Source organism: Ovis canadensis, chromosome 12 (assembly GCF_042477335.2).
Source record: "Ovis canadensis isolate MfBH-ARS-UI-01 breed Bighorn chromosome 12, ARS-UI_OviCan_v2, whole genome shotgun sequence".
Lineage (NCBI taxonomy): Eukaryota > Metazoa > Chordata > Mammalia > Artiodactyla > Bovidae > Ovis > Ovis canadensis.
The window spans coordinates 83,022,896-83,049,288 of NC_091256.1; the positions used below are offsets into that span (position 1 = coordinate 83,022,896).

A 26,393-nucleotide genomic window follows, 5' to 3' on the forward strand; every position below is an offset into this window, starting at 1 on the left:
CAAACAAATATCAGTAAAGCTCTCCTTTACTCAAGGTACCATGACTATTACAATCTTAATTAATTATGCATTACTTGCAATAACTCCAGACAGAAGAATTAAACATTTAGAACCTCATGTTCACAAGAGTACATATTATGATAGTACAGAAACTGGACAGGTGATCAATAAAACACTTTCAAGAACAAAAATGTTTTATAAAATTCTGTGACGAACATGCATGGAAATTACAAAAATTTATACATTTTATAAAACAGATACTACCACATTATCAAGTATTTACATTTAATTGGATGTTTAAAATAAGTTTATAACAACTCTATTTCAAAGTGTTAACATTTTCAGTACACTGGAAATTATATCTTTCAACTAATAAACTCAATGACAAATAACAGATATCAACTTAAAAATATGTGAATCTGTTCTTCAAATTTCTTTTGTGAGTAAGCAACAAAATATCTTGAAGGCCACTGCCTTATACACATTCAGTTCAGCTCAGTTGTATCTGACTCTTTGTGACCCCATGGACTGCAGCACACCAGGCTTACCTGTCCATCACCAAATCCCACTCAAATTCATGTCCATCAAGTTGGTGACACACTAATTTTTACTTAATCTTATCATATAATTATCTCCCTTTTACAAATAAGAAAGCTAAGGCCTGGACACATTCAGTTCATCCAAGGTCACAATGCCATAGTGGCTAAAAGGCATGATAAGAGCTAAGACTCTTAATCACCACACATAACTGCTCCTCATGACATAAGTGTAGCCAGAAGGCACTACAGAAAAGTTGGGCCAGCCTAGCAATGAACCAAAAGGAAGAGAGTCACAAAAGAGAGAGTCAAATATCTGCTTAGTAAATTTTTATAAAGGCAGTTAGCAATGGTCCGTTAACATAAACTGTTTCTAACCTAACAACATTAATTCCAATTTAAGTCTCAGTTCACTCATGTTTTCTAAAACACTCATTTTAGTAATTTTGTGCTTAATTCCTATCATCTCCTCCAGTAAAAATATCCTCCACGAAAAAAATCCTTTTAATTTTCCTATATTCTGATCATACTAATCTTGATACTCAAAGAAATTTTTCTTCTAAATGACTTGGATGGCTATGGGTGAAAAATCATGAAGACAGATTGAGTGGTTTACAAGACTAAAGACAATAGTATGTAAAAGAGAAAAGGAGAGGAGCTGACCATTTCTCAACTTCTATCATCAAATAAACATCTTTTCTTTTTTCTTCTCTTCCAAAGAAATATGTTGAAGTTATGACCCAACAGTATTGAATTGATATGGAGTAAAAACATTCACATAACAGCACAACACTTTGAATAAGATAAAGCAGTGTACCATGTTGAACAGCACAGAGACTCAAAATTTCCTTGTAAAAAGTGTTTAATAATGACAGTCTACATTTGCTTGACAAAATTTGCCTATAACTACAGAAAAGCCCATCTAAGTTTAGATAACTGGTTTTAGTTGTACCCTTGGGTTCAATATTCTGCAGATTATTGAAGAGAAAACGAATACAAGCATACCTCATTTTATTGTGCTTCACAGATATTGTGAATTTTTTTTTTAAACAAATTGAAGGTTTACAGCAAGCATGTGTCAATCAAGTTTATCAGCACCATTTTCCAATAGGATTTGCTCATTTCTTATCTGTGTCACATTTTGGTAATTCTTACAATATTTCAAACTTTTTCATTATTATTATACTGTCATGATGATCTGTGATCTTGGATGCTACTACTGCATAAAAAAAACACTACAACTCCCTAGAAGCTCAGATGATGGCTAGCATACTTTAGCAATAAAGCATTTCTTAATTAAGGTATGTACATTGCATTTCTGGACCTAATGTCATTGTATACTTCTATACTCACTGGGAAAACAAAAAATTCACGTAACATGCTTTATTGTGACATTTGCTTTATTGCAGTAGTCTAGAATCAAACTCACAACTATCTCTGAGGCATGTCTATAGATGAATTTAAAGAAAACGATATCTATCCTTATTCTAACAAAAAGCATCAGTGATAGTCTGAGTAAACTCAATGAAAATGTAACTTTAAAAATTACAATATTTGAGATTTTTCCCTCAAATATTCCACTTAGGCAAAATATGCAAAAATATGATGATCAAGGATATTGGGTAATACAAATAGTGGCCATGTGAAACCACATAAAAAGTACTCTGCACTTTAAATGAGCTATTTTTCTAACTTTAAAATCGGCTCTAGTATTCCTTTGCTTGAAATCTGTTCCCAAAATTGCTACAGGGATTAGGTCACGGCCTGCACACATCTGTTTCAGAATGAAGTCCAGCTCTTTAACACAAGACCCCTCATCAACTTGTGTCCATTTGTTGTTTATGAAATATAAACCTACCTAATGGGACAAAAAGCCATGTTTATTATGCTGCTGAGTTCTAACTGGGTAATAAGTTTATCAATTTCTAAAAAAGTGGTAAGCCAAGGAAAGCCCCAAATCAGAAAGATATAAAGATATGCAGGATCATTCCTCATGATTATGAGGAATGATAATTTAACCTCCAAAGAGTACTGCCATTTGCCCACTCATATAACCTTAGCAAGAATTCCCTATTTTTATTTCCATTTTACAACTCGGGAAACTGAGGCTTAGGGAGGGCCAGTGACTTGCTCAGGGCACAAAAATAAGACCTGAGTGATTAATTCAGTCTGTCATAAGCCAGAGTTAGCTTCCAAATGTCAAGCTAAAACCCGAGGCAGCAGTCATGTGGAAGTGCTATTCACCTACTAGCTACATAGATAAAGAAAATTTGTTTCACAACATTAAAATTATTTGAAGCCCTCCAGCACACACACTGAGAGCTTCTGAATAAAATTTATGAAAAGTCATGTTATTTAGAAGGCAACTCTGACCTAGTAAGCACCCCTGTATCATTGTCTTTACCTACTGAAAAATAGCCTGCACTGACAATCCTATTTTACCCTCTTATTATTTTACCCTTTCCTTTAGAACTAGAAGAGCTGCCTAAACCCTAAACATCTTTAAACGGTTGGTAAATATCACTCTGCATCGCAGCAATGGGCAGAATAATGAAAATACCCTCGGATAAACTATAAGCAAAGAAACATGCCATCTTCCCTAAGAAAATACAAGTAAGCCCCATTAATATCTAATACAGAATTAAAGAGTTCGACACAGACACGACAGTACTGTAAGTGGGCAATGGGCAAGGAACTGACCAAGTGCAAGGGGTAGGGGGTGGGGGGAACAAAACCCTTCCAAGCCTGCCCAAAGCCTGAACTGAAGAGGGTCTGGGGTGGGGTGGGGAGGAGGAGACACGCTCCACTCCGAGAGGCTCCAACAAGGGCGCCTCCATATGCGGAACTCTCGCCCAATCCCCGATCAGGCTGAGATCCCGTGACCGCCAGGGAGCCTGTTTGGAGAAAAGTAGACAGGGAGCCCGCAAGCCGGGCTGGCAGAGGACGCTGGAACCTGGCTGCTCGGGGAGAAAATGTCTCCTTGGCAGCTGCGGTCACTTGTCCTGTGGTCTCACTTCCCCGGGGCTGGCTCTGGAGCGAGGTGTGCCTCTGGCTTCTCCCCACCCTCTTCCCCCAATCCCTTTCGCTCCGCGGCTCCTACTCTGCAAAGCGGTCGCCACCAAAGCTACACCACCTAGCCAAAAAAGAAAGGGGAAAAAAAAAAAAAAAAGAAAGCAAATCCCGTGTGCGCGCCCGCGGGTCAGGCAGGGCTCGCCCTCGGCTTCGGCCGGTGACAGCCTCCCGGGGATCGCCGCCAGGGCGGAGCGCGGCCCTGGGCTCCCGGGGGGCTGGGTCGGGTGGCCACTGACATCTGCAGGGTTCTTCCACGCACAGCCCGCACACCCGCTTCTCCAGCTCTGGGGCCCGCAGCCGCTCCACCCCTGGCCTCCGACCCCCCGATTCCACCGAGGGCCGTCTCCCTCCGCTCACTCCCGGATCAAGGCGAGTGGGAAGGTAAATGCCACCAGCGGGCAAGTGGCCTCCAGGGGAACCATGTTAACCTTGCAAGGCACGCATCTCCCCACACGCCCTGTGTCACAGCCTTGCCAAGCGTGACATGACAGCCTCCCGCCAGAGATGCCTGCCCATCCCAGCCCCGCATCTCCTCCCAACCGCACACCCGGACCCCAACCCCGCCCGTCCGCCCTCTACCCCTTTCCACCCTAAACCAGTCCCAGAAAAGGAGATGGGGGGGGGGAGCGGGGGGAAGAAGACAGGATTTTGCTTAAGCAAACAGATTTACCTGGATCAAATTCGGGGATCCGAGCTTGATATTCTGCTCCGACTCTCATCCCAACATCTGCAAAGCAATGTCAAGAAGGGAAAAAAAAGAAGAGAGAAAGACGGGGAGGGGGAAAAAAAAGAAAAAGCAAAGAAAAAAAAAAGAAAGGAAGAGATACTTAATAAAATATGAAAATTGCAGGAGGAGAGGAAAAGAAGCGGCGGGTGGATGGGAAGATATTAACTCCGGGCACTCCGGGAGATGGCAGCGGATGGGGGCGGGGAGCTGGAGGTGCGGTGGGGCGGGGGGGTGCGGGCGAGGGCGGAGGATTGGTGGAGGGCGGAGGGACGGGGGTCTCGGGGGTGCGGGGGGGGGCTGCTGCACTGCACCGGGAGTTCGAGGCTACCGCAGCGCCCGGGCTCCGAGGGGGAGGGCGGGCGGGAGCTCGGCGAGGGGAGGGGAGGGGGCTGGGGGAGGGGAGGAGAGAGGGACAGGGCGGGGGGGGGGGGCAGGCGGGCCGGCTGGGAGGAGTTCGAGGCTACCACCGTGCTCGTCGTCGCTGCTGCAGCCGCTCTCGGGCTCCGAGAAGTGCAGCCCGCCGTTTGTGGACGAGGCGCCGCCGCCGCCGCCGCCGCCCGCCGGGCTCTTGGCGCTGCCGTTGGCCGATCGGTTCTTTCCCAGTAACTCGGGCCCTTTCTCCATCATGCCGGGCATGGTAGAAGAGGGGAGGGGGAAAGGTGAGGGGGGAAGAGGTAGGCGTCAGGGGGAAGGGGGAGATGGCTTCCGAGCGCGGGCGGGAGAGGAGAGGAGGAGGAGGAGGAGACGGCGGCGCCGGCGGAGGAGGAGGAGGAGGGTGTTAATATGGAGCCGCCATAACCGCCCCGGTCCGGCAGTAGCGCAGTCGCCTCACAACAACCCGCCCCGGCCCCGCCTCTCTCCCCTCCTCCTCCGTCCGCCGCCCCTCTCGGCCGCGCCGCGCTCTACGCCGCCGCCGGTATCACTCCGCCCCGCAGGGAGGTTCCGGCCGCCGGGCGGGGGAGGGCGGAGGGGGGATGCGCTGGAGAGGAGGGGGAGGGGCGGGGAAGCCCCGCTCGCCGACCGGCCGGGCAACCCCAACCGAGCGCTAATAAAATCGCCGCAGAGGCGCGGCCGCGTTGCGGGCTTCCTTCCTAGGGGGCGCTGCGGAGCGCGGGCGGAGGCGCGCGCGCGAGGCCTCGGGACTCTTTTGCCCTCTCAGGGCGGAAGGAACGCGGTCTGCCTGCGGGAGGGTCGTCGCCTCCCCGAGGCCTGTCGCCTACCCGAGGCCTCAGCGTCCCAGGAGCGGCCCCCGCCCCTTTAATCTTTTCTGAGGGGGGCGTCGCTGGAGCGCGGCCCTTTTGAAATGCCGCGGAGGGTCGGCCGCCGGATTTCAGGGCTTCCCCGCCGGCGTCGAGGTGGAGAAGCACGCTTGCTCGCGGTGGAGTCGGGCGGAGGAGCCGGGGCAGCCTTGGGAATCCGAGGCCCGGGCGGCCGAAGCTGGGGGCCGGGTCCTAACCCTCTGGACGCGGCAGTTTGTGTGGTCTGCACCTCAGAACTGGGGCCTGATTTCCTGGAGAGGCTGAGGCTGCCGAGATGAGTTTCTAGTACCGAGCACTGCAGCTGTATATCACCAAACAGTGTTTTGTTTTTAAAAACCTTTTTCCTCAGTCGGCCTTGTCTCACCTTTTCCTTTCTTTTGTTCGTTTTTTCTGTTTCATTACTTAGGGGAGTGGGCGTTGTCCGTGGTGAAATAAAAACTGGGACGGGATCTTCGCCCAGTTGGCGCTTTCTCGGCGCGCTGACCTGTGGTGGAGGCTTGGAGCCGAGCTCTGGAGAGGGCGGAGGCCCCGAGCGGAGGTGAGCCCAGAGCTGCAGTCTAGCGGGGTTTCCAGCCTGGCAGGCGATTTGCTCTGTAATGCTTTCCTGAATTGCGTTAGGCACGAGGAATAGGAACTGCATTTTTCATTCACCAGATTTGAGGACGTCTGCTGTGTGCCAGGCTGCCTGGCCTTGAGGGGGCTACTTAAGATTTTCTTACATTTTAAAAAATTGGGGGTTTTTTTGGCTCAGCAGTAAATAGAAATTAGGATTTCTTGTGAACATTTAGTACGGAGATGTATGCAGATCGGTGTTTGGGGTCCACAGTAAGGTATTATGTCAAACACTTAAAATTGTCCTGGAAGATTTCTATTATAGATCAATGCAGAATGGATCAAAACGGAAAGAAGCGTCTCTGGCCAGAAGAAGTCTTCATTGGAAGAAATAACATCCCTAAAGATGGAACGTGTAAATCAGGAATTGAGCCAAGAAAAAGCCTGGGAGGTAAATATTTGTCAGGGTCCCCGGTCTAAAGGGGAAAGTCTGAGCAGGTACAAAAACCTGTCAGGTTCTGGTAGTAGAGGTAGTTTCATCTTCCTTATCAAAACCTGATATGATTCCATTAAATATTTGAAGCTTACAACTAAACCTTTAATTCTATTTCCTTTCTTAACAAACACAGTTGTAAATGTTATTTTAATTCCCATATAATTTTTTCTGCAGGGAGAGAACATTTTGGCCAAATGAAATGAATAGCTGTTCATTTCCCTTGACAGTTATATTTTTTCATTGTGAATTAGCACACTGGTATTTTGGTTTTCATACACAAGTTCTAATGCTCATGATTCAGCATGTCTGGTCCTGTAACACAAAGGCCAGACCCTAAACTGAGTGAATTCACAAAGATAAATATCACTCTGAAGCTGCTTGGCCAGCCAGCTTTCTAACACCCCAGCATTCCAATACCTTTCAGCCACTTTTCTTCAGAAAGGAGTTTCTGTCTGTAGATGAAGGACTAAAATATTGTGAAGATTTGGGAACTTCTGTAACTCACTATTTATTAAAACTCTTAAAGTGGGAAGATTTCACAGTTTCCTTGAGTGCAGCATGGAATACTGCATTTCTCTAGGGAGAAGAATGGGTGTTTGAGTATGGCATTTAAAAGAAGTTTCTGTTTTGCCCCTGAAGAGAAGAGTTCTGAAGAATAATCATAGGCCTTAAAATGATATCCCAACAGTTAACAAAGACAGTATAGACAGAGAAAAGGCCTAAGAAAATTTGAAGAATGTCTATAAAAGGGGTTAGAGGCAGAAAAAAAGAATCTGGGCAAGGAAGAAATAAGCATTAAGAAGGGATCATAAACAATGTTGAAGGATGCAGAGTCACGAGAGGGGTTTAAGAAAAGGCCTTTGGATTTGTTAACTAGAGGGCTATTGATTATTTTGTTTGTTTGTTTTTACTGTGTTAAAAATTTTTAATATGTACATTATATTTTAACCTTGGAACAGACATTACATTTTCATAGTTAAAAATTCAAGATGTGAAAAGAGATATAAGTCACTGTTGTACTGGCATCCCAGTGACTGTAAAAAAGCAAGGTAATATAAGGATTAGAAAGAAATACATAAACCTGTTGTTTGGAAAAAAGCACGATAGTCTATATAAAATTTATAAACTGTTAGTATTAATGAATTTAGCAAGTTTATACAGTCAGTATATAAAGGTTAATTTTATATACCACCGCTAAACAATTAGGAAATTAAATTTTTTTATGTTTTACCATACATGAATGGACAAAAAATATTGAATAACTAGTATGTTAGTTTCCAGTGGCAGCTGTGACAAATTACCACAAGCATGGTAGCTTAAAATGCATTCATCCTCTCACAGTTCTAGAAACGAAAAGTCTGAAATTGAGGTGTCAGTAGGCTGAGCTCCCTCAAGCGGCTTGCGGGGAGAATCTGTTTCTTGCCTTTTCCAGTTTCTGTTGTCTGCTGGCATTCTTAGGCTTGAAGCCACAGTCACTCTAACCTCTGTGTCCATCTTCACGTTGCCTTCTCTGTGTGTCTAGAATTTTCCTCGTCTGTTATATAGGGGGCTTCCTAGGTGGTGCTAGTGGGAAAGAGCCCACCTGCAAGTGAGAAGACAAAAAGAGATGTGGGTTAGATCACTGGGTTGGGAAGATCCCCTGGAGAAGGGGATGACAACCCAGTTCAGTAATCTTACCTGGAGAATTCCATGGACAGAGGACCCTGGCAGGCTACAGTCTATAGGACCACAAAGAGTCAGACATGACTGAAGTGATTTAGCATGCAGGCACACTGTTATATAGAGACTGCTAGCATGTATGGCCCGCCTGAATAATACAGAATTATCTCCTTGTCTCAAGATCCTTAATCATATCTACAAAGATGCTTTTTCCGAATAAACATCTTACAGTTTCCAAGGATTAGGCCCTAATGTCTTTGGGGCACCATCCAGCCCACTGCACCTAGGAATAAATTTTAATGAAAAAGATATAAGAAGTCTGTACTGAAAATTGTGTTGTTGATAGTAATTAAAGAAGACCCAAGTATTAGTAGCTGAACAGATACTGTCCTCATGGATCAGAAGATTTAATTTTGTAAAGGTGTCAGTTCTCCCCAAATGATCTATATAGATTTAGGCTAATCCCTACTAGAATCCAGCAGATGGTATGTGTGAGTGAATTGACAAACTGAGCCTTAAATGTATATGGAAATTATATAAAGATCAAAGACAGCCAAGACAATCTGGAACAAGAATGAAGTTGGGGGATTTGCACTATCAGATATTAGAAAATAGACCAATGGAACTGAATAGGATACCCAAACATGATTATGTGAACATTTTAATTTTGCAAAGGTGATGCTGTAGTGATGAGGAAAAAAAAATGGATGTTTGAGTAAATGATGCTGGGTCATTTGAATATACTTGATGCCTACTCAACTCTGAATATTCATTGGAAGGACTGATGCTAAAGCTCCAATACTTTGGCCACCTGATACAAAGAGCCAACTCATTGGAAAAGACCCTGATGCTGGGAAAGGTTGAGGGCAGAAGAAGGGGTAACAAGACAAGATGGTTGGATGGCATCACCAACTCAGTGAACATGGGTTTGAGCAAACTCTAGGAAAGGGTGAAGCACAGGAAGCCTGGTGTGCTGCAGTCCATGGGGTTGCAAAGAGTCGGACACAACTTAGCAACTGAACAACAAAATAGCTTTTGGACCTAAATGTAAAAGATGATAGTGTTTCTAGAAAATACGAATATCTATATCTATCTATCTATATATATATATAGCTGCCTTTACATGTTTGCTTTCCTAGGGCCCAGCAATAAAGAATCCACCTGCAATGTGTAACACAGGAGACATGGGTTCAATCCCTGGGTTGGGAAGATCCCCTGGAGAAGACAATGGCAACCCACTCTAGTGTTCTTGGCTGGGAAATCCCATGGACAGAGGAGCCTGGCGGGCTACAGTCTAGTTGGACCCAACTTAGCCAACTTAACAACATTCATGTTCAGCTTATTTCTCAAGAGTGCTTGAAAACTGTTTATCTCAAGAGATGGGGGTGTCAGACTCTGAGATGAAAGGGAGCATTTATCTCTTGTGTGTGCTATTCAAAATTGGACTCCTGCCATGTGTGTGTATTACTGTTTCAAGGAAATAAATGTTTAAAAAGTCACTTAATAGACAAAGCACAGGTGATTATAATTACAGAACAGTAATTTGAAGACAGTGTAACAAGGGAAATGAAGTAAAGTTACAGCTGTTATAAGATGGAGAACAGAATGGAAGAGGAAAGATGGAAAGGGGATAAGGGTGTTACCTTCATTGCATAAAAGGAAAAAAAATTAAACATGGTAGTGGTCGTGGGCTACATCTTGATTAACCAACTACGCTAGGCACACAGGAAGGATCTCCATAGAGATCCTGGTTTATTCATTTCCAGGCTCATGATTGTCTTTATGACAACAATTTTGCTAAAGAGTTTATTGATTTGCTCTTTGGTTCTTGATTTTTTTGGAAAAGGAAATGGCAACCCACTCCAGTATTCTTGCCTGGAAAATCCCATGGACAGAGGAGCCTGGTAGGCTATGGTCCATGGGGTCACAAAGAGTCGTGACTGAGCAACTACACTTCACACTTCTTTATTTTTACTTTAGAGGTGCCTGTCTTAGAATAAATTTAACTCCAAGATAGAGTCAGGCAGCAGAGCCTGAAGACTGCCCACCACTGTGCTACTCAGTGTTGGGCTGAGTCTAGTGGGCATAGTCCAGATATGTTTTCAACAGAAAAAAGGAGGTGTGTGTTTTTGTTTTTTAGAGCCACTGATCATCCCCAAGTGAGAAGTTGGGGGGGGGATCATAATATTAAGAGCTGACAGGAATTTTAGAGGTCTGGTAACCCACTTTTTCTTTACCCCCTGGAATGTTTACCACTTCTGATGTTTGTCTTACAGCCTCCATTTAAACAGGTACAGAGATTGGTAACTGCATCACAAAGGGGATCATTTCATTTTTTAAAGATGTCGGAGTCTCAGAAAATATCCTTTTTTTGTACCTAAAGTTCAACTACATGTAAGAGAAACCCCAAATAACAGTGTCTTAAACAAAATGAAAATTTATTTATTCTCATGTAAAAATATCCAGAAGTAGAAAGTCCTGGGCTGAAGTGACAACTGCCATGAAGTTGTCAGGCACCCAGGCTCCTTTCCTACAGCTTCTCTGTTCCTAGTTTGTCACTTTTGCCCTTGTGATCCAAAGTAGCTGCTAGATGGCCAGTCATCAGGATGACACTCCTCACAGCAGGACAGGAAGAAAGGCAGAAGGGCATACCCCTTCTCTTGAAGGAGATTTTCTGAAAGTACCACATACCACTTTTGTTGACTTATCAATAGTCAGAATTTAGTTACATGGCCACTAACCTCAAGGAGGCTGGGGGCCATCAAAGTGCTCTGCTAAAAATCAGGGCTCTATAGATAAGGATGAAGGAAAAAAAGTGTTGAAAGGGTAGGTAGCAATTTCTGTCATACAGGTCCTTTCAATATTTAAAAAACTCATGTCCTGCTTTGTCTTTTAGGGTAAACATCATCATTCTGATACTGTTTTCAGATCCTTCACCTTTTCCATTGTCCTGTTAACATGCTCTAGTCTGTACTTAAGACACCTGCGACACTGAGGGCTACTTGCTGCAAAGTCAATTGGAAATATTTGGACCCCTTTTCTTTACACCTTATTTTTATGAATCCATCCTAAAATTAGCTTTCTTGGGAACATGATTACTAAATCTGGAATCAGCTGCATTCTCGTGGCTTTTACATTTGTTATTGTTTAGCCTGTCTCTCCCTACTTAGACTCATGTAGATTTTTTATTTCCCTTTTTTCCCCTTTCCTCCCCACCCCCCCATCAGTAAATGAATTTGATTCTATTGCCATTTAATTTCACCTGACTTAGTTTACCTGAACCTTTTGAGAGCTTTTTGAGTTCTCTCTTTCTTACCTAACATATATGACTTGACTGTGGACATTTGTACCTTTGTTAAGTGGAATCTCTCTTTAAGAGCAGTAACAATGTCTTAATTTATATTCTCAGCATTGGGTACAATACCTGCGCACAGTGCATGTTTGTTTAATGAATGAATTTTGTAGTTAGCTGTAACGAGCATTTTCTAGAAGAATATTTTAGTTGTGGAATTGTTTACGGAAGGAGACTATGAAATTTCCATGTCTTTAAAAATAGATTGTTATCTGTCTAGGAGAATTACATTTAAATGTGTATATAGTCTTTAAAAGTAGGTGATTTAAACAGTTTTTCCAAATGTCTAAATCATACAAACATTTTTTAATGATTTGTTTGGCTAAATTTAAATAAGAGGGAAATACTAGACAATTTAAAGTTTACATTTTAACTCTGTCCCCTGTAACTCAGAAAAGAATCTGGCTGCAGTGCAGGAGACCTGGGTTCTATCCCTGGGTCAGGAAGATCCCCTGGAGAAGGAAATGGCAACCCACTCCAGTATCCTTGCCTGGAAAATCCCATGGACAGAAGAGCCTGGTGAGCTGCAGTCCAAGGAATCACGAAGAGTAGGGCCGACTCATCCGCTGACACATTCCCCTGATACAGAGTATCCTTTACTAAGCCATTCACTTTCTCTTGGTTTCACAAATTATAAAAGAGAATTCACAAATCAATTTTTCTTATTTAAAAAAGGTGTTTGAGAGAACACTCATTAAAATCAGTCTATAGGGAACACTAGGATCCAAGTTGTGAGGTAATCTGTGGATCTGGGGGTAAGATTAGAAGTATCAACCTCTGAAATGGATACAAACTAACACTAGACTGATTTGTGGAAATAATTTTAGAAAGTAACTTGAAAATGTTTCAGAAACATGCTGCTCATGAGATTAGGGGCTCCTAAAATAAATTTTTGGAGATTGGAGATAGTAATCTAAATATAATGTATAGAATAATCTGTAAACTTGGTATTTAGACATTGACAGAAACACAGTCATTGGCACATAGTAAATATTCAGATGTTATTAAATATAGAGATTAGAAATAAAATCAAAGAGCTTCTCCAGAACTGACCAGGGAGATGGCAACCGGAATCTATACAATAGTCCCTTATTTGGATAGAAATACTCCCAGAAATAACAGTAAAAAGAAACAGGTTCCCCAAAGAATTTCAATTTATTAGGATGTAAACCCGATTTCTAAAAGGTAGTTGTCAAAAAGTCTCCTTTCTGCATGCATGTTTTTTTCCCCCTATTGATACATCTTGATCTAACTCCATTTCTTTCTGTTGTAGAGTAATTTGATTCTATTTAGTGTAGGCTGAATTTGTGGGGTTTGCAGTAGGTATGGGACTCTCCCCTCCTCCTTCCCCAGACCCTTGAAGTGAGTCCAGGGAGAAAGAAGAAGAAGGCAGATTGTCTTCTTACTTCACTATTCTTAGGGTGATAACCTTCACTCTTTTGTTACTGTAGCTTCTATAACACTTGCTGGTTATAGCAACTCCAAATGCTGGGGATATTTCTGTTGGTTTTCAAGAGGCCTTTCTTCACCTCCTCTACTGTCCCTGACTGGGTGACTCACCCTATAGTTCTTACTCACGTAACCCTCATCTGGTAGGTAGCCACCTGAATGTGGAGTACTGGAAATATGTTAAGTATAAAATTTATAATAATGGGAGCTGAGGCAGTTATTAGAAATTATTCTCATTACTTGTGGGCCATGAATTATGTTTTGAAACTAAAGTGTTCTAATTATAAAATATTTGAAGCCTCTGTGAAGCCTTTACCATTTTATAGATTGAGATGTAATGATAATGGGTAGGATAGGAAGGTAAGGTAAGGTGAAGTCGCTCAGTTGTGTCCGACTCTTTGCGACCCCGTCGACTGTAACCTACTAGGCATCTCCATCCATGGGATTCTCCAGGCAAGAATACTGGAGTGGATTGCCATTTCCTTCTCCAGGGGATCTTCCTGACCCGGGGATCGAAACCGGGTCTCCCACATTGGAGGCAGATGCTTGGATAGGAAGGTATTCTAGGTTGAATTAAATTGTGAAGAAACAACTATCTTTTGTTTCCAGTATTTAATTTTATGTGTGATTTAAACTAAGAATACTACAAAGAAATGGATTGTAAACAGAATGGATATATGCCAGTGTGAAAACCAGGGCTTCATAGTATTAATAAATGGTTCAGACAGTAAAAAATTTACCTGCAATACAGAAGTTTGGATCCTTGGGTTGGGAAGGGAATGGCAACCCACTCCAGTATCTTTGCCTGGAGAATTCCGTTGACAGAGGAGCCTGGTGGGCTGCAGTCCATGAGGTCACAAAGAGACAACTGAGCGAGTAACACACACATTGTATTGATTAGAACTTGAGAAAAGTTGCTCAAAAGAAAAAGCAACAGGAAACAGCCAATTTTATATAAAATAAAGGCTTATTGCTATTAAGTCTCTGTCTCTCCCCACACCCACCACACAGACTTCATTTCTCATCTCTCAGGTCTATTTTCTGTTTGCCTTCATTTTTTGTTACTGCAAGCAGCCACTCCCAGACAGGAATTTCCTTTAAGTTCATTAAATAACAAGGAATACAAGAGAAACTTGGTGCTTTTCTAGACCAGTGGCTTTCACAACTTTTGTGACCCACTGCAATATATATTATATTGTTAACCCAATACAGACATAAATGTGTATCACTCAGCTGTTTCTTTATAATCAAACAGCCAGAACATCTTCAGTTCAGTCGCTCAGTTTTGCGACCCCATGAATCGCAGCACTCCAGGCCTCCCTGTCGATCACCAACTCTCGGAGTTCACTCAGACTCACATCCATCAAGTCAGTGATGCCATCCAGCCATCTCATCCTCTGTCATCCCCTTCTCCTCCTGCCCTCAATCCCTCCCAGCATCAGTCTTTTCCAATGAGTCAACTCTTCACATGAGAACATCTTAGGAACATATAAAAGCAAGCATTTCTCTCACTCGATTTTTGTGTGTTGGTTAGGGTCAGCTGATCTATGCTGGACTCAGCAGGGTGTGATGGCTGGTCTTGGCAGGGCTTGCCTGTGGGTCTGTGAGTTGGTTGGTGGTTAGCTGTTACAGACTGATCCTGGCTAGGGGGATCTAGCTTGGGTGACTGTGCCCCATGTGTCTCTCCTATTATTGATACTTGTGGACCTGCCTAAACATATTTTTCTTAGGCAAATGGCAGAGGTACAAAATAGTAAGCCCAGTTGCACAAAAATTCTTCAAACCTTTGGTCATGTCACATGTAACATTCCATTGGCTAGCGCAACTCAATGGCAAGTCCCAAGTCAAAGAAAAGTATACTCACAGAGATAAGGGGAATTAACAATTTTGAATAGTTATCAGAAATATGCAAATATAACATGCACATATGTATAATCTAGAAGAATAATGTAGATGAAGCTATTTGCATGATACGAATAGAAGCACAGATTGGATGTGGACATGGGTGGTAGGGGGAAAAGAAGGGGTTGAATAAACTGGGAGATTCAGTTCAGTCGCCCAGTCATGTCTGCGACCCCATGGACTGCAGCGCTCCAGGATCCCCTGTCCATCACCAACTCCCGGAGCTTGCTCAAACTTTGTCTATATAGTCATCCTCTGTCGTCCCCTTCTGCCTTCACTCTTTCCCTGCATCAGGGTCTTTTCCAGTGAGTCAGTTATTCGCATCAGGTGGCCAAAGTAAAACTTCATCATCAGTCCTTCCAATGAATATTCAGGACTGATTTCCTTTAGGAAATCTTGCAGTCCAAGGAACTCTCAAAAGTCTTTGATCTTGCAGTCCAAGGAACTCTCAAGAGTCTTCTCCAACAACACAATTACAAAGCCTCAATTCTTCAGTGCTTAGCTTTCTTGATGGTTTTAACTCTCAACATCCATAAATGACTACTGGAAAAACCAGAACTTTGACTAGGCAAACCTTTGTTGGCAAAGTAATGTCTCTGCTTTTTAATATGCTGTCTAAATTGGTCATAGCTTTTCTTCTAAGGAGCAAGTGTTTTTTGATTTCATGGCTGCAGTCACCATCTGCAGTGATTTTGGAGCCCAAGAAGATAAAAGTCTCTCACTGTTTCCATTGTTTCCCCATCTGTTTCCCATGAAGTGATGGGATGCCATGATCTTAGTTTTTTGAATGTTGAGTTTAAGCCAGATTTTTCACTCTCCTTTTTCACTTTCATCAAGAGGCTCTTTAGTTCCTCTTCACTTTCTGCCATAAGGGTGGTGTCATCTGCGTATCTGAAGTTAATTGATATTTCTCCCGGCAATCTTGATTCCAGCTTGTGCTTCATCCAGCCCAGCATTTCACATGATGTACTCTGCATAGAGGTTAAATTAGCAGGGTGACAATATACAGCCTTGACGTACTCCTTTCCCAATTTGGAGCCAGTCTGTTGTTTCATGTCCAGTTCTAAATGTTGCTTCTTGACCTGCATACAGATTTCTCAAGAGGCAGGTCAGGTGGTCTGGTATTTCCATCTCTTTGAGAATTTTCCACAGTTTATTGTGATCTATATAGTCGAAAGCTATAATCAGTAAGTAGAAGTAGATGTTTTTCTGGAATTCTTTTGCTTTTTCAGTGATCCAGCGGATGTTGGCAATTTGATCTCTGGTTCCTTTGCCTTTTCTAAATCCAGCTTGAACATCTGGAAGTTCACAGTTCATGTACTGTTAAAGCCTTGCTTGAAGAGTTTTGAGCATTACTTTGCTACAATGTGAGATGAGTGCAGTAGTGCGGTAGTTTGAACATTCTTTGAGGCATTGCGCATCTTTGGGATTGGAATGAAAACTAACCTTTTCCAGTCCTGTGGCCACTGCGGAGTTTTCCAAATTTGCTGGCATACTGAATGCAGCACTTTAACAGCATCATCTTTTAGGATTTTAAATAGCTCAGCTGGAATTCCATCACCTCCACTAGCTTTGTAGTGATACTTCCTAAGGTTCACTTGATTTCGCATTCCAGGATGTCTGGCTTTAGGTGAGTGATCACACCATCGTGGTTATCTGGGTCATGAAGATCTTTTTTATATAGTTCTTCTGTGTATTCTTGCCGCCTTTCTTAATATCTTCTGCTTCTGTTAGGTCTGTACCATTTCTATCCTTTATTGTGCCCATCTTTGCCTGAAATGTTCCCTCTGTATCTCTGCTTTTCTTGAAGAGATCTCTAGTCTTTCCCATTCTGTTGTTTTCTCTATTTCTTTGCATTGATCACTGAGGAAGGCTTTCTTATCTCTTCTTGCTGTTCTTTGGAACTCTGCATTCAAATGGATATATCTTTTCTTTTCTACTTTGCCTTTAGCCTCTCTTCTCAGCTATTTGTAAGGCCTCCTTAGACAACTATTTTGCCTTTTTGCATTTCTTTTTCTTGGGGATGGTCTTGATCCCTGTCTCCTGTACAATTTCACAAACCTCCATCCCTAGTTTTTCAGGCACTCTGTCTATCAGTTCTAATACCTGGAATCTATTTCTCACTTCCACTGTATAATTATAAGGGATTTGATTTAGGTCATACCTGAATGGTCTATTGGTTTTCCCTACTTTCTTCAATTTAAGTCTGAATTTTGCAATGAGGAGTTTATGATATGAGCCACAGTCAGCTCCTGGTCTTGTTTTTGCTAACTGTAGAGAGCTTCTTCTCCAGAATATAATCAATCTGATTTCAGTATTGACCACCTGGTGATGTCCACGTGTAGAGTCTTCTCTTGTGTTGTTGGAAGAGGGTGTTTGCTATGACCAGTGCGTTCTCTTGGCAAAACTCTGTTAGCCTTTGTCCTGCTTCGTTTTGTACTCCAAGGCCAAATTTGCCTGTTACTCCATATATTTCTTGACCTCCTACTTTTCGTTTCTTGGCCTTTTGGCTAAGATCAAGTGTACTGGGAGATTAGGTTTGACATATATATGCTACCATGTGTGAACCAGCTAATGGGAAGCTATTGTGTAGTGCAGAGAGCTGATCTCCGTGCTCTGTGATGACCCAGACGGGTGAGATGGGATGGGGCGGTGAGGGGATGTATGTATCATAAAGCTGATTCACTTCAGTGTACAGCAGAAACTAACACAACTTTGTAAGAAACTATATCACAGTTTTAAAAATTTAAAAAGTTCCACAAAACAATTCTTACCAAGAAGTTTGGGTCAAGATCTGTAGTTTGATGATTATTGTTCTAGACCAGCCCAAGGATTCTCAACCTCCAGGATCTAATGCCTGATGCTCTGAGGTGGAGCTGATTTAATAATAATAGAAGTATAGTGCACAATAAATGTAATGCAATTGAATCATCCCTAAACCATCCCTGCCTTTTCCCCCCCAAGGTCTGTGGAAAAACTGTCTTCCACAAAATTGGTCACTGGTGCCAAAATTGGTCATTGGTGCAACCCAATAGTTGCTTTACACTATGATGAAAGTTTCTTATCTCAATCTCTGATAACTAACAAGCATTTCACAGACCAGCATTACCCAAGGAATTGGTCATTGGTCATTGGTGCCAAAAAGGTTGGGGCCACTGCTCTAGACAGATACTGATTCGAACATACGTGACCAATGTCTTAGAAACATAATCTGAACACCAAACTGAGCTAATTCTGACAGTTCTCTCTCCAGCCTCACTTGACTGGGGTAACATATTGGTATGGATGTGTGGAGAGATTTGCATTACTGTCACTCCAATTCGTGTTACTTGATGTGTAGTCCAGAAACAAACTAGTCTCCTGACTGGTGCCAGTCCACACACTGTTCATTACCAGATCATAACCATAGTGAGGTAACGTGCTAGAATGTACACGAACACACTGTTTCTTTCACTGAGAAAGTCTTACTTAAAAAATAAGAAGTCAACTGAATGAAACTGCATGCTTATTAAGGTATTGGGTTGGCCAAAAAGTTCATTCAGGTTTTTCTGAAAGATCTTGTGGAAGAACATGAACGTTTTGGCCAACCCAATAGTTGCTTTACACTATGATGAAAGTTCCTTATCTCAATCTCTGATCAGTAACAAGCATTTCACAGACCGGCATTGCCCAAGGAAGACCTAGAATCCTCTAAACAGAAGTGAAGTGAAAGTCACTCAATCCTGTCTGACTCTGTGACCCCATGGACTGTATAGTCCATGGAATTCTCCAGGCCAGAATACTGGAGTGGGTAGCCTTTCCCTTCTCCAGAGGATCTTCCCAACCCAGGAATCGAACCCAGGTCTCCCACATTGCAGGCAGATTCTTTACCAGCTGACCCACAAGGGAAGCCCAATATTCTTCTAAATAGGAATCTCTGTAAAATATTAATAGTCATCTTATGTATCTGAGACAAAGGGGATGTTTTGGAGAAGTAGATTTCTTAAGCATTTCATACATATTGTAGGGGAAGAAACCATTAATGAGAAAGGCACAGAAGAAACAAAAGCAGAGAGGGACTAACTGATGGAGCAAGACTTTGGAGATGGAGCAACAAGGACAAGATGGCGCAACAAGGACAAGATGGCTGGATTGGTCTTGACCAAGAGGTGGTACTCCTTATCCTCTGAGACTAGAGAAAGCTAAAACAGAGATACTTGTACAGCAAGTTTGCAGGAGTGGTGGTTGGACATTTGGGGTATTTCATAAAGGTATCATTCTTACCTGTGAAGTAAGGGTCAAGGTCATCTGCTGAGATGGCATCTTGTTACTGCTGTTTTGGAATTGGGGTATTTCAATTAAATTCAGTTTATTTAAAATACTAGTAAGAATTTTGTTCTACTTTATTCTATTTACTTTATAAACATTTTACTTTCCACAACCTATACATTTTAAATTATTTTCCTCAATGTTTTGTTATGAAAATTATTAAATGCACAGAAAAGTGGAAAGAATTTATACAAGGAGAATTAATTTACCTACCTCTTCGATTCTACAATTTATTTTTATGTCATGTCAATTTCAGTTTGAGGCCAGCCTGGATATGGTATAGTTATTATTTTAATTACTGAAGTTAGTATTAATAAATACTCGTGAAGACTTAGGAAGAGAATTATTTCAAATTCAACAGGTCAGGTATATATGTTCTTGGCTTCTGTTTTAATCAGGATTCTTCCAAGAAGAAACATGGATCAATCAATCTATCTATCTAGGCTTCCCTGGTGGCTCAGTTGGTAAAGAATCTACCTGCAGTGCAGGATTCCACCTGCAATGCAGGAGACCCAGGGTCAATCCCGGGTCAGGAAGATCCCCTGGAGAAGGAAATGGCAACCCACTCCAGTATTCTTTCCTGGGAAATCCCATGGTCAGAGGAGCCTAGTGCACTACAGTCCATGGCATCACAAGAGTTGGACACAACTTAGTGACTATACCACCATCTATCTATCTACATAGGCTCCTGTGATAATAGAAGCTGGAAAGTCCCAAGATCTGGAGGGTGAGTTGGCAAGCTGGAGACCCAGGAGGGTAAGTGGTCTAGTCTAGTCCAAAGAGCCAATGATTCAGCTCAAGTCTGAAGACAGGGAAAAGGCTAATGTCCCATTTCAAAGGCCATCAAGCAAAAGGAATTCTCTCACTTGGGAGAGGCTCAATGCGTTTGTTGTATTCAGGTCTTCAGCAGGTTGGGTGAGACCCCCTCACATTAGGGAGAACAGCCTACTCAGGCTAAGGATTTAAGTGTTACTCTCATCCAAAAACACCTTCACAGTAACACCCAAATAATGATTGACCAAGTATCTGGGTACCCTCTGGACCAGTTGACACATGAAAAATCATCACAGTCTCTCTATGTTGTGTATTCCTAAGAGAACCATAATCAACCCAACCTACCTCTCAGGTTGCTCCTTTCCCACACTCACTGAATAAAAATCATTGTAGCACTCTCGTTTCTGGAAGATATGGCTTATTTGCTTTGTAAGTTTTGCGAATCACCACTGAATGGCCTTAGGAGTTTAACACCTCACTGTGAATAATACTATTTTAAACAAGAGTCTTATGTAATTGTATAATGTTTTTCTATATACACACATAAAACTATTCCTAGTTCCTATGGAAGGGAATAAACTAAATATACATACAATTATTTTAACCAGCCAAATGTTTAAAATTTGTAACTTTCTTATAAGTCAAAAGTTGTGTTTTAAGTTGTTAGTTGTGTCTTAAGTTGTTAGGTTTTCAGACTAACTGAGTCTTCATATTTTTCTTCCTATTTATTAATAAAGCAGAAATGGCTTTCCTGGTTCTTAAATTTTTTTTCTACTTTTTCAGTTTCTTAGTTTGAACTAGCAAGTAAGTCACAAAGTACGTTCAATAAATTTGGAGGCTTTAAAATGTATTCCATCATAATTCCACAAACATTTATGCATCATAATTTTGAAACAAAGATGAATAATGTATAATCTATGGCCTTAAGAGGCTCATAATCTTGTAAGAGAAAGAGACTTAACCAAAAACATAATTCTGGAATGTCAGGGGTTAGAAGGTCTTTGTCTAGTCACACACCCCTTTGCCTCTCCATTGGAGAATTAGACACAAAAATCCATAACCAGTTGGACAGATTATAATGAATGGTGTAACCAATAAGAAAAAACCCACAAAGGTGACACTCATCCTTGTGAATCTCTACCTGGGTCTGAGCCCAGTTCCAGATAATTATGCCACTGGGCAAACTACTACCCTAGTGATTAACTGGCACCATCCTCAGTATGACCCTCCACGCCTCCTATGACAACCCTGTTTTTTAAAGTCTTCTCATTTTCAACAAGAGCTATTTCAGATTTTCTCCATCATCTTCACTTCTCCAACTCCATTACTAGGCTCTTTTTATTCTTCATAGATGACCTTTCTCTTGACCTCACCCCCATCCTTAGCCACAAGCCATCAAACACACTGCCAGCAGTTGTAACCCAAGCCTCCATCACCCCTTCTTTGGCAGAGGTCAGTGTAGGGATCGTGGGGAAGATCCAGTCTCACTTCCCCTATGCTGTCCACTCAGTATCTCCTAGGCTCCCATCCTTTCCTCTGATCAGCTGTGTGTAACTGTTCTTTGCACTGCTGATCACTGGGAGAATATCCAGGACACTGTCCTTCAGAGAAGAGGGATTGAAGTAGACTACTACTTCAGTCTGCCCAAGACCACAGACTGAAGATATGTGAATCTCTTTACTGATGGGTTGAACTGATTTTAAAAGTGGAATTACAGTATTGGAGACTGAAAGTCGCTCAGTTGTGTCCACCTTTTTGCGACTCCATGGACTATACAGTTCGTGGAATTCTCCAGACTAGAATACTGGAGTGGGTTGCCATTTCCTTCTCCAGGGGATCTTCCCAACCCAGGGATCGAACCCAGGTCTCCCACATTGCAGGCAGGTTCTTCTCCAGCTGAGCCACAAGACAACATTGGAGAGTAAAGACCAAAAGCCCTGCACTGTATAAGCCTCTCCATGAATCCAAAGGAAAACCACTTGTAGCAAACACTGATAGTATCCTGCGTCACAACCCCTTGGCTGTCCTCAGTGCAGCACAAATATGGTTTCCACACACTGAGAGTTTACTTCCAGCTCCATGTCTCTCTTCTTTGCCTGAAATCTCTCTTTGGCCCCACGGGAGCTTGTTCTGTTATAGGCAGGTGCAGCACACAAGTGTGGAGGGGGAGTTATCCTCTTTAACCAGTTGTGGATAGAGTGGGTGAATTAATGCCCCAGGCTCCTCACCACCAGAGGGACAATATTTAGATGTGTTCCACATGGTTTCTCAGAGGATTCTCAGTAGGGTTGAACCCTCAGTGAGGCTGTTAACAGGGGGACCCACTCATTACCAGCCTACTTGTTAACCCTGCTCGGTAAAGCACACTTCCTGACTTTTTTCCATCCCCTGTCTCACCTTTCACATTTTCTCATCTGTGCTTAGGGTCACCTCTGCACCCACATCCTCAGCTCATCGTGGCTCAGACAGTAAAGTGTCTGCCTGCAGTGCAGGAGACCCAGGTTCGATCCCTGGGTTGGGAAGTTACCCTGGAGAAGGAAATGGCAACCCACTCCAGTGTTCTTGCCTGGAAAATCCCATGGACGGAGGAGCCCGGTAGGCTACAGTCCATGGGGTTGCAAAGAGCCAGACACAACTAAGCAAATTCACTTCACTTCACTTTAGCCAATACTGTAACAGCAGCCTTGTGAGAGACCCTGACCCAGAGGACCCAGCTAAGCCACTCTCTAATTCCTGACCCATGTGAACTGTGAGATAATACATATTATATGAAATAATCTATTGCTGAAAAACATTAACTCTCTGGAACAGTAAATCTTAATGCCTTAAAGAAGAAGGGCATAATTTAGGATTTGAGGTGGGCTACCTAGGATTTGAAGTGGGCATTAGCATATTGAAAAGCAGAGACATTACTTTGCCAACAAAAGTCCGTCTAGTCAAGGCTATGCTTTTTCCAGTGGTCATGTATGGATGTGACAGTTGGTCTGTGAAGAAAGCTGAGTCCTGAAGAACTGATGCTTTTGAACTGTGGTGTTGGAGAAGACTCTTGAGAGTCCCTTGGACTGCAAGGAGATCCAACCAGTCCATTCTGAAGGAGATCAGCCCTGGGATTTCTTTGGAGGGAATGATGCTGAAGCTGAAACGCCAATACTTTGGCCACCTCATGCAAAGAGTTGACTCATTGGAAAAGACTCTGATGCTGGGAGGGATTGGGGGCAGGAGGAGAAGGAAACGACAGAGGATGAGATGGCTGGATGGCATCACTGACTCGATGGACGTGAGTCTGAGTGAACTCCAGGAGTTGGTGATGGACAGGGAGGCCTGGCGTGCTGCGATTCATGGGGTCGCAAAGAGTCGGACATGACTAAGAGACTGAACTGAACTGAACTGAACCTTCCATAACCCACCCTTCTAGGAATCAGTCATTTTAAATTGTAGAATATTTAGTTCCCTTTATACTTTCTCTTTGGGAGCATGCAGAGTTCCTATCTTAGCTAAACAGAGACCACGAAAATGATGTTTTTAAGTAGTTTCTTTCAAAGAAGACTTATCTTGTTTTTATGGTTGTGTGATCACCTCTTCCTCTCCTTAAAATATTCATTCATTTATTTAACGATTGTTATGAGAACCTGCTACTGTGTGCATTATATCCTCTGCCTGAGATTGAGGTTACAAGGATCTACCAGACCTGGTCTTTAGTGATAGTGTCTGTGAGTGCCTGAGGCCATTAAATACAGGCCACACTAGGATGTGTCTCAGTAGCTATGGAAACATGGAGGGGGATCCTGTAAGACTTTCTGTAGGACCTGATTTCTGAGTCCTGAAGAACAAGCAGTACACACCCAGATGGCATAAATAGGGAGTCCTGGGCAAGAGAGGAACAGCATGTGCCAAGGCCCAGGGCCTCCATCTGTGGCTTATTCTAGTTCATCTTTTCTGTGTTTTTAATGTCTCTTTTTCCATTGGGCCCCTTCTATAAACACCTTAATGTTTCTTATATTCAAGAACAATGCAAAAAATAATCCCTCCCTCAACATTGTGTCCTCAGGCTACTTCTCTGTCTTCCTCCTTCTCAATGTAGTTTTGCTCCTTAAGAGAATATAGGACCTACATCAAGTCCTGAAATACCAGGCTAGATGAATCAAAAGCTGGAATCAAGATTTCCGGGAGAAATAAACAACCTCAGATATGCAAACATTCTAATATCAGAAAATGAAGAGGAACTAAAGAGCCTCTTGAGAGTAAAAAAGGAGAGTGAAAAAGCTGGCTTGAAACTCAACGTTCAAAAAACCAAAACCATGGCATCCAGTCCCATCACCATGGCAAATAGAAGCAGTGACAGATTTTATTTTCTTGGGCTCTAAAACCACTGTGGATGGTGACTGGAGCCATGAAATTAAAAGCCACTTGCTCCTTGAAAGGAAAGCTATGATAAACTTAGCATATTAAAAAGCAGAGGCATCACTTTGCCAACAAAGATCTATGTAGTCAAAGCTATGATTTTTCCAGTAGTCATGTACAGATGTGAGAGTTGGACTATAAAGAAGGCTGAGTGCCAAAGAATTGATGCTTTTGATTTGTGGTGCTGGAGAAGATGCTTGAGAGACTTTTGGACAGCAAGGAGATCAAACCAGTCAATCCTAAAGGAAATTGCCCCTGAATATTCATTGGAAGGACTAATGCTGAAGCTGAAGCTCTAATACTTTGGCCACCAGATGTGAAGATCTGGTTCACTGGAAAAGTCTCATGCTGGGAAAGATTGAAAGCAAAAAGAAGAGCGAGGCAGAGGATGAGATGGTTAGATAACATCACCAACTCAATAGACATGAATTTGAGCAAGCTCCGGGAGTTAGGGAGGACTGAGGAGCTTGGTATGCTGCAGTCCACGGGGTCGCAAAGAGTTGGACTTGACTTAGCAACTGAACAACAAGTCCCTTGACCTCCCATTCCATCCTTAAGCTGAGGACCCAGAGGACCTTCATGGGAAAGGGGTTACAAGTGAAAAAATAACAAATGGTAATTCTGGAAGGTAAAGGATAATGGGAACACAGAAATTCACCCTATATGGGTTCAAATGAAAGTTCTGAGAGCTTTGGTAATGAACAGAGAAGACTTTTGATGTGTTCCAGGCATTTGGGATAAAGAAAGTGGATTTTAATGAAGTTTTACATAAGTATTTCTCCTTGGGGAGTTTCTTCAGAGAGTATAGTAAAGATCTGAATCTCTATTTGAACTACTTCAGGTTGCTAGATTTGTGATTCTTAATACCAGGACTGAACTGCATGTCTGCCTTGTATTCTGTGGATTACATTTCACTTGTAAGCTATGTAATAGCTTACAAGGAAATGCAATATCAGTTTCTTTTTTTTTTTAATTTTAGTGTTTCATATCAATGCAATATCAGTTTCTTTTTTTAAAATTTTAGTGTTTCATATACTATGATATTTTAAGGTACCAGAAGATCAGTATTTTCTGTTGGAGTAAAACCATTATTCTAAAAATTTCTACAATTTGAGTTATTTACATATTATATTGCATTACAGTTTCTAATTAAACTGTTTTACTTGCTTAGATGAACTTCTTCTCTGTCTCCATAATTCTTAAGAGGAAGAATTAATGAGAATTGAAAGGAGAAGCTTCTACTGGAAGACTAATACTTGAGTTCCAGGCACTTCTGAACAAATAGAATATGAAAATGCCAGTGCTGAAACTAATGCAAGAAACTCTGTGTGGAAGCTCCCCATGAAACTAAAGAAGCCAAAAGAGATGTGTGATATCTCTTCTGAAAGAATTAGAACACAGCTTGATGTCAATAAAAAGATTGCAACCCATGGAGAAAATAGTTATTAAAAATATGTCCTCAAAGTCAGCAAGAGACAGCGAGACAGAGACAGAGATCGTTTGAAGATGGAGTAAAAAGGAAATGTTTGGAGTTAGCTGATAAAAATGATATTATCTTCCAACTAGTTTAGAATCAGAGCTTTTTCAGCAGCTGAAAAAATGTACACAAAAATAAGTTCACTATCTAATAAAGACCAATTGACACACTTAAAGAGACATCTTTCTTTTAAATTACGTCATCTTCTGTTAATCATCATTAGTTACATTTTCTTTATTTCATATAGTGTTTATGTTAGTTTGTTTGTAACACCTTGTTTTACCTGCCAGCAACTGATATTAGTAATGATTTATATTTAAATTATTATAATTTTTCATTTTCCTCAATGTATGACTTTAAAATTTTAAATGCATCAAATACCTAGTCTAACATTTTAATTTTATGGATTAAGAAGTTTCAAAATAGAAA

General features: G+C 42.0%; 1 protein-coding gene and 1 long non-coding RNA gene across 8 annotated transcripts in view; one reads left to right on the top strand and one right to left on the bottom strand.

The window, feature by feature from the left end:
• Positions 1 to 5,326, bottom strand: part of RCOR3 (REST corepressor 3) — a 52,701-nt gene extending 47,375 nt beyond the window's left edge. The window contains exons 1-2 of one of the 3 annotated variants that reach the window (XM_069544972.1): positions 4,803 to 5,326; positions 4,279 to 4,335 (exon numbers count right to left, since the gene is read on the bottom strand). In XM_069544972.1, the coding sequence (XP_069401073.1) occupies positions 4,279 to 4,335; positions 4,803 to 4,971 (226 nt within the window). In that variant the 5' untranslated portion in view covers positions 4,972 to 5,326. Of the gene's footprint in view, positions 1 to 4,278; positions 4,336 to 4,799 lie in introns of all 3 variants that reach the window. The other 2 variants (XM_069544973.1, XM_069544971.1) reach the window with 2 other exon arrangements.
• LOC138416176 (uncharacterized) lies at positions 4,743 to 26,139 on the top strand. 5 transcript variants are annotated; one of them, XR_011247567.1, is made up of 6 exons: positions 4,745 to 4,994; positions 6,001 to 6,132; positions 6,459 to 6,597; positions 19,011 to 19,152; positions 19,711 to 20,068; positions 25,659 to 26,139. It is a non-coding gene; the product is annotated as an uncharacterized lncRNA (long non-coding RNA). The 5 variants fall into 5 exon arrangements; XR_011247566.1 differs by having other exon boundaries at positions 4,745 to 4,937; positions 19,997 to 20,068; XR_011247565.1 differs by lacking the exon at positions 4,745 to 4,994 and adding an exon at positions 5,325 to 5,690 and having other exon boundaries at positions 19,997 to 20,068.
• The last annotated feature ends 254 nt before the right edge of the window (positions 26,140 to 26,393 follow it).